The 8,199-nt window shown below is 41.7% G+C and overlaps 1 protein-coding gene across 1 annotated transcript; it reads left to right on the top strand.

The window, feature by feature from the left end:
* The first annotated feature begins 569 nt into the window (after positions 1–569).
* On the top strand, positions 570–6,122 carry foxp3b (forkhead box P3b). Its single transcript, XM_039010130.1, has 12 exons — positions 570–734; positions 1,008–1,085; positions 1,269–1,389; positions 3,673–3,841; positions 4,120–4,224; positions 4,315–4,402; positions 4,558–4,632; positions 4,792–4,960; positions 5,186–5,262; positions 5,577–5,678; positions 5,793–5,914; positions 6,065–6,122. The coding sequence occupies exons 1-12, from the start codon at positions 570–572 to the stop codon at positions 6,120–6,122; spliced, it is 1,329 nt and encodes a 442-aa protein (XP_038866058.1).
* The last annotated feature ends 2,077 nt before the right edge of the window (positions 6,123–8,199 follow it).

Below are 8,199 nucleotides of genomic sequence, written 5' to 3'. Positions count from 1 at the left end.
AACAACAACTAAATATGTCACTGTTCGAATCACTGTATGTTTTTGAGATACCTGCTGCTATCAGTTCCATCTCTGTACGCTTCAATGTCTGTGTAGTTGCACCTGTGCGCAACCACAATATCTCTCAGCCCAGACTGTGTTTGAACTCCTTTACCTTTCATTATGTCTGATAAGGGAACAAAAGACACCATGCCTCCAAACCTGTTGCTGTCTAACATTTATCAAAGAGCACATTTGTATGCCCCCCCCTCTCTCTCTCTTTCTAGCTCACTTTCTCTCTCTCTCTCTCTCTCTCTCTCTCTCTCTCTCTCTTATTGTAGTGATGTGTTGTTTAATGTCATATGTTGAAATATATGCAAGACCGAATACAACATATCCTTACAAATATGAAAATCTCTACATAATTGGTGCCCTGTGTGGGGACGATCTATTGTGACTTGTGATTATTTGCAATTGTTTATGTTGTCTACACATTCACAACTTTTATCCACCACCACCCATGCATTCCTAGCGGTAGCATGCACTTAGCACTAACCATCCATTTCCTCTCTTCTGCACCAAGCCCAGGGATGCCACAGACTGAGAGTGAGAGGTTGAAGAGTGGGCGGCTGAACAGTGGTAGACAGCAGCAGCAGCGAGATCGGCGGGGTGAACACGGAGAGGAGCCAGACACACGTACCAATCCAAATGATTCTGTCTCACCTCGGCTCTATGCTCGTACCTCTGTTACTCAGGTATTGGTTGAACTGCTACTGTGGTTTCAATCAACAAGTAACATATAATTGGAAGAAGACTAAAATAAATATAATAAATATAGAGCTAAAGTGTAAATCAAGACAGTTCCATACAGTTGGCTTTTTCATGTTTTTTTTTGTCTATTATATTTTGTATAATAATGCCAATTGAAAGACACGTTCCCAGGAGGCAATATCTATATTTTCATTACATGGAGTTTTACCTAATAGTGAGATAGATGAATGATATAAATAAATGTCCATTATTTATAGATGGGTTTCCCATTGATGATTAGACCTGGAGGTCCACTTATGGCCTCATCTCAGCTCCAAAGCATACTGTTACAGCAGGTAGGATATTATCCTCTTCTTATACCTGCTATTATAACATGTTTCAAGGCCCTATTCTGACCAGATTCATGTAATGCATACACTGATATTAGCAAAAAAGCTGCTTGTGTTTGCTCAGAGCACTCCCTGCTGGTAAAAGGGGTGTACTGTATGTGTGAGCATGTTGTTATGCGTCCTTCCCAGTGTTCCAGTGAGGAGGAGGGGAGACCGTTCCTGCAGCGGGTGTCTCGGTGCTCCCAGTTGAGCCAGCACAGACCCTCTGTCCTACGCCAGGGTGTCCTGGCTGCCCACGTACGACCACAGGGTAAGCTCTGCTCTGACTGACCCTCTGCAGCAGCACCCTTACAGTACATATACAACTGAACTGTCATGTCGTATGAGACGATAGAATAAAACAGCTCTTTATGGAGAAACACTGTCCATGACACTGCTGTGTAATAATGTAGAATGGATGTAGAATGGATGTATAGAATCCAAAACCAACTCCATAGTTCATTTCTCTCCACTCTTCTCTCCTACTGCAGCATCCTTACAACCAAACCATTATAGCTTTTCATTGTCAAAACATTTAAAAAATGTCCCCCTTCCCAAAATAGGTCATTTTTTATTTAACTAGGCAAGTCAGTTAAGAACAAATTCTTATTTACAATGACAGCCTAGGAACAGTGGGTTAACTGTCTTGTTCAGGGGAAGAACAACAGATTTTTACCTTGTCAGCTCAGGGATTTGATCTAGCAACCTTTCGGTTACTCGCCCAACATTCTAACCACTAGGCTACCTGATGCCCCAGGTAATGCAGGTGTAGGGTCGCACTTTTGAATGGAAACACTGGTGGCTTAAAGAAATTGTGTCATTACATATGTTGTACACAATTCTATACAGCCATTATGCATAATTCCTATAGAAGGTTCATGGAAAGTGTTTCTACAGTGGCAAGAAAAAGTAGGTGAACCCTTTGGAATTACCTGGATTTCTGCATAAATTTGACATAAATTTGATCTGATCTTCATCTAAGTCACAACAATAGACATACACAGTGTGCTTAAACAAATAACACACAAATTATTGTATTTTTCTTGTCTCTATTGAATACATAATTGAAACATTCACAGTGTAGGATGAAAAAAGTATGTGAACCCCTAGGCTAATGCCTTCTCCAACAGCTAATTGGAGTCAGGAGTCAACTAACCTGGAGTCGAATCAATGAGACGAGATTGGAGATTTTGGTTAGAGCTGCCCTGCTCTATGAAAAACCCTCACAAAATTTGAGTTTGCTATTCACATGAAGCATTGCCTGATGTGAACCACACCTCGAACAAAATAGATCTCAGAAGAACTAAGATTGAGAATTGTTGCCTTGCATGAAGCTGGAAAGGGTTACAAAAGTACCTCCAAAAGTCAGTCCACGGTAAGACAAATTCTCTATAAATGGAGAAATTTCAGCACTGTTGCTACTCTCCCTAGGAGTGGCCGTGCTGCAAAGATGACTGTAAGAGCACAGCGCAGAATGCTCAATGAGGTTAAGAAGAATCCTAGAGGGTCAGCTAAAGACTTACAGAAATCTCTTTAAGATGCTAACATCTCTGTTGACGAGTCTGCAATACATAAAACACTAAACAAGAATGGTGTTCATGGGAGGTCATCATGGAAGAAGCCACTGCTGTCCCAAAAAAACATTGCTGCACATCTGAAGTTTGCAAAAGAGCACCTGGATGTTCCACAGCACTACTGGCAAAATATTCTGTGGACAGATGAAACTAAAGTTGTGTTGTTTGGAAGGAACACACAACACTATGTGTGGAGAAAAAAAGGCACAGCACACCAAAAAAGGTACAGCACACCAGCATCATGGTTTGGGGCTGCTTTGCTGCCTCAGGGCCTGGACAGCTTGCTATCATCGACGGAAAAATTAATTCCCAAGTTTATCAAGACATTTTACAGGAGAATGTAAGGCTGTCTGTCCGCCAATTGAAGCTCAACAGAAGTTAGGTGATGCAACAGGACAACATCCCAAAAGACAGAAGTAAATCAACAACAGAATGGTTTGAACAGAAGAAAATACACCTTCTGGAGTGGCCCAGTCAGTCCTGACCTCAATCCGATTGAGATGCTGTGGAATGACCTCAAGAGAGTGGTTCACACCAGACATCCCAAGAATATTGTGAAACTGAAAAAATGTGGAAAGAGGACTGGTCCAAAATTCCTCCTGACCGTTGTGCAGGTCTGATCCGCAACTACAGAAAACATTTGGTTGAGGTTATTGCTGCCAAAGGAGGGTCAACCTGTTATTAAATCCAAGGGTTCACATACATTTTCAACCTGCACTGGGAATGTTTACCCGGTGTGTTCAATAAAGACATGAAAAATTATAATTGTTTGTGTGTTATTAGTTTAAGCAGACTGTGGTTTGTCTATTGTTGTGATTTAGATGAAGATCAGATACAATTTTATGACCAATTTATGTAGAAATCCAGGTAATTCCAGGTCATTCTAAAGGGCTCACATACTTTTTCTTCCCACTGTAGGTCTTTTTCAATAATATAAATATTTCTCTACCTTTCTTTTCTGACACCGTGCACTATAACAGCGGCCGGTTCAGCTCAACCCATATCGCTGTGCAATGGGGAGGTGTACACAGGGAGCCGTGGACAGTCCTCACCCCCACACTCTGAGCACTCTCCTGGGCCCACTCGTCACCCCTCTCCCCTGAGGAGAGCCAGTCCTAAGCAGAACTCCATCATCACCAGGCATCATGAGTGAGTTATGTGTTTGTGTCACAGGAGGTTGGTGGCACCTTAATTGGGGAGGATGGGCTTGTTGTAATGGCTGGAGTGGAAAGAGTGGATTGCATAAACTGCATCAAACACATGGGTTCCATGTGTTTGATGCCATTCCATTCGCTCCTTTCCAGCCATTATTAGGAGCCGTCCTCTGTGTGTGTGTGCGTGTGTAAACAGACACTGCATAAACAACGCAAGGCTGGTTTGATTGCGTTTAGTCCACCGTTGATAATATTCCTCCCTTCCTTCTGCAGGCCAGGTCACCCAACCCTACGGAGCTCCAGTGCTCTGTTTCTCAACGGACTCTGCTGCTGGCCAGGCTGCGATGCGGTATTTGAAGAATTTCCCCATTTTTTGAAGTGAGCCATGAGCACCAGTATATTTCATTGGTCATTGTTATGCAGTTGGGGTGCTGTTCTTTATAGTCATGACTTTGATTACATCTCCAGACACCTCCATTCTGACCATGGCCATGGAGACAGAAGCATTGCACAGTGGAGGGTACAACAAGACATGGTGCAATACATGGAGACCCAGGTTTGTTCCTGTAGTTCTACATACAGTATAATAGACTGTTTTACAGAAAAGCTCCAAATAGAACACTGACAACAGAGAAAGGTTGTAGCTCCAAGTCCAACTAAGTGGAAATGTTGCCCCTAATGAACCTTGATTAATCTTCTCTCTTTTTTTAGCTGACTGTGGAAAAACAGAAACTCTTTGCAATGCAACTCCATCTGCACCTGTCTGAACACAAATCAACTGACATGGTAACTCCTCAAGGCTTCCCTATTTTGGCTAATGCCTTCAAATGACTATAGTCACCGCCCATGCCATTGCCCATTATCCTTCCCTTTTTAAGAAATGTTCTATGTACCCCAACCTGACCATATTGAATGTCTGTGTTGTTGGTTGTCTCTCCCTGTCAGAAGGCAGGTTCAGATTGGCCCTACAGCCACAGCCTGGCACTAGTCCTGCCCCAGAACCCATCCCCGGCCTTGGCAGCAGATGGAGTGCCACGCTGCGCCACTAAAGAGCCAGAGGAGCTGGCACAGCATGAGTATTGGCCCGCTGCCACTCCCCACCACCTACTCCCAGGTAACACCATTTCACACTCATCTTCAACACGGAGTAACATTCACATAAAATTCACATAGCATGACTGCTTATTCACTTTTCTTTAAGCTAGAGAAAGTTCCACTCCATTTTGCATTCCTCCAAGTGTTTTGCTTGTTTGTTTTGGTGATGATGCCTTTCACGTTGCCACGAAATCTGATCCAAACTCAAGACCCAGCATGTTTGCTTTCGTTGGGCACCCCACAGATCTTGTCCCGAGTGTTGAGTGTTATAAATACAACAACATCCGGCCTCCGTACACCTACGCCTGCCTGATAAGATGGGTGAGTTGTCTGAATCAGACAGTAGAGTCCCTCTGAACACTCAGGTAAAGGCACACTTGAGTAAAGGAAAAGGTAGACTCGAGAGTCTGGCTGAGCGGCTGAGCAACTAATACAGTTTGATCTGTAGTTCATGCATCTTTGTTGAACTGAAAGACAGCAACATTCTACCTTTTCGTCTACACAAGTGGGACATTAATATTAAATCCATTGTATTGGACTACATGAGTAGCAAGACTTCTAATTTTGTCTAGATTTCATGTGAGATGTTTCAATTGCACAAGTCTACTGTGAATGTCCACCATGTCTGTCTGCAGTCTATACTGGAGTCTCCAGACAAGCAGCACTCTCTGAATGACATCTACAACTGGTTCACCACAATGTTCTTCTACTTCCGACACAACACGGCCACATGGAAGGTTTGGCTTCTCCTTGGATCATTATGTTAACTTACATTTGAGTCTTCAATTTGAGTTTTGAGGAATATTGACTCCCGAGATCCTAACACAAGCTGTATTCCTTTGCCACCACAGAACGCTGTCCGTCATAATCTTAGCTTGCACAAGTGTTTTGTGCGAGTGGAGGGAGGCAAGGGGTCTGTCTGGACAGTGGATGAAATGGAATATCAAAGGAGAAAGGGACAAAAATATCACAGGTAGGCCTCTGCTCTGGATGTGCTTTCTTGATTCACTCTTAGTTTTGCAACTTCATTCCAACTCAACAAGTGAGTGTGCTATTGTTAACTCCACCCATTAACAAAGGCATGTTTTTTATTATATTGTAATAATATGAAAAACTATTTCAGGGATCATCATGTGAAATGGTTGGCACCCTTCTCCTTATTCCGTCCAGAAGAACCTTGAACATAGCCACCCCTTCAGTGAATGAAAAACTATAGGAAATGGAAGTCACCAGGACCTATAACTGAATCAGGTATATTATAACAGGGCTGGAGCAAAAGCCTCCATATTAGCTCTCCAGGCGGAGGGTTGACCAGTCCTGGTCTACAGTATCTACAGCACCCAGCATCACCTTCTTTGTTCAGCAGCAGATGGTGCTATAATACATAGCATAGCCCCGGACTCTTTTGCCTCTCTAGACTCTGATCATGAAGAAGTGTGCATGACTGGAATGGCAATATATTTTGCAGCCTTTGAAATAAAAATAAACACTTAAAAATGATTTGTCAATAAAAACACAGTGAAAAGGTGAACAATCATTTTGTTTTGTAGTGTTGGCTACATATGTGTTACAGCAAGCAAGTAAAAATTGGACATTCTGTCAAAAATTCATAAAATAATTAATAAAATTCATATTTGAATGTATCTCTGATTTTGGATCACCTTTTGTGAGAAAATAAAATCAGTTAACCACTTTACCCACAAACCTTTAAATAACAGCTACCCTCCACAATCCCTTTTACATCATTCTCCATAAATCCAGATTAACTCTGTGAAAGAAAAAGGGAGAATGTATCTTCCTGCAATGTGAAAGCCCTGTTTAATAGTGTTTCCACCTGTGAGTAGCAGCCTGCTGCAGTTCTCTCAGCTCCCTGGTGAGTCTCAGTCAGAAGGTGAAGTATAAATAAAACCCATTCTCCTCGCTCCCACATGCATGATTCCTACAGTACATGTACTCCTCAATGCTCTCACAACCTTTGAGAGCCTCCGCCTTGCTTCAGTGCCTTCAGCCTCTTTTGTTGCTCCTGACACTCCTTCATTGCCATTGAACTTTAGCCACTTAATCTTTACCACAAACTGAATAATATCTCATGAACACAATGGGTCTAACATTCCACAGTGTCACTTACATCAAGCAAAATATTGTCTATACATTAGCCCTACGGTTTCTAAACGTCTCCATTGTGTTTTTCATATTTCACAGCTATTAGTCAGTTTTTCCACAGACCCAGCAGTTGTCCTTCTGTATGAATCAGTCTTTCCACTAGAAAGGGATATTCAGTTATTTATATCCAGAGCTTTTTTTCTAAAGGACAAAAGTTATTTATTTGGTGTGCATGGGTAAACATGAGACTGTGCGATATGAGGCTAAAATATAACTCCTTACTCTAGGCACACCTCAGGCTGGACCAGATCCATTTCCCAGGCCTGTCATTTAAAGCATTTCCTTTAGGAGAATCCTGTACAGTGTTACATCCTCTAAAACCTCTACTCTTATGGTTCATGCTGCCAGGTGCTTATTATTACCCATTCAACTTCCTCTGTAAACGCTAGCCATCAAACCCCTTAGCAGCATTTACAATGACACAAACAGACTGCCAATACAAGATAAAATCGAAAGCTATTTCCTTTTGGGGGAAACACACCATCTCAAAGTACAAGGTGTAGTCTTGAAATTGAGGACAGTTTGAGCTAATCACAGTGTTTTCCTCATCTGCTTAAATAAGCACTTGGACCAGTGTTTTGTTTCTGTGGAGATGTGAAGTATGGAAAGTCCAATATATCCAGATGTGCAGTATGAAGTCCAATATATCCAGATGTGCAGTATGAAGTCCAATATATCCAGATGTGCAGTATGCTCATTCATGAGTAGACCTATAGTAGTTGTCACATTGACTTGATCGAATAAGATCACCTTGGAAGTGTTTTCATGTGAGATTACTTTCATAGGAGATTCCATTGCACATCTTGTCGATGTCTGTTTTATGTGCAATCCCAAAATGTAATTAAATTTAATTCAAGACTACAGTATCAAGTGTTTTTACAATGTACTTCTTAACATAAACATGTAGATCTCTTTTCCTTATGACTTGGATAATGTATGCTAAGGATGCTTTCTAAATGCAAAAGTATGCTACAATGTGAAAACCATTTCTGTGTAATTCCAAATGAGGTGGGTCATTTTGCACATTCCTTTTCACTCTCTCTTTCCAGAGATATATGCATATTTCCCCCCATATTTTGTTTCAAGTCTAAAGTG

This window comes from Salvelinus namaycush, chromosome 16 (assembly GCF_016432855.1).
Source record: "Salvelinus namaycush isolate Seneca chromosome 16, SaNama_1.0, whole genome shotgun sequence".
NCBI classification, from domain to species: Eukaryota; Metazoa; Chordata; class Actinopteri; order Salmoniformes; family Salmonidae; genus Salvelinus; species Salvelinus namaycush.
This window is presented reverse-complemented; position numbering and strand designations above follow the sequence as displayed.

What these genes read in the sequence shown, in the direction of transcription:
- foxp3b (XM_039010130.1), top strand. Translation starts at nt 570, where the DNA reads ATGCCACAGACTGAGAGTGAGAGGTTGAAGAGTGGGCGGCTGAACAGT. An exon ending in TGCCCACGTACGACCACAGG is followed by an intron (nt 1,390 to 3,672) that starts GTAAGCTCTGCT and finishes GCACTATAACAG; the next exon opens with CGGCCGGTTCAGCTCAACCC. An exon ending in ACAACACGGCCACATGGAAG is followed by an intron (nt 5,679 to 5,792) that starts GTTTGGCTTCTC and finishes TTGCCACCACAG; the next exon opens with AACGCTGTCCGTCATAATCT.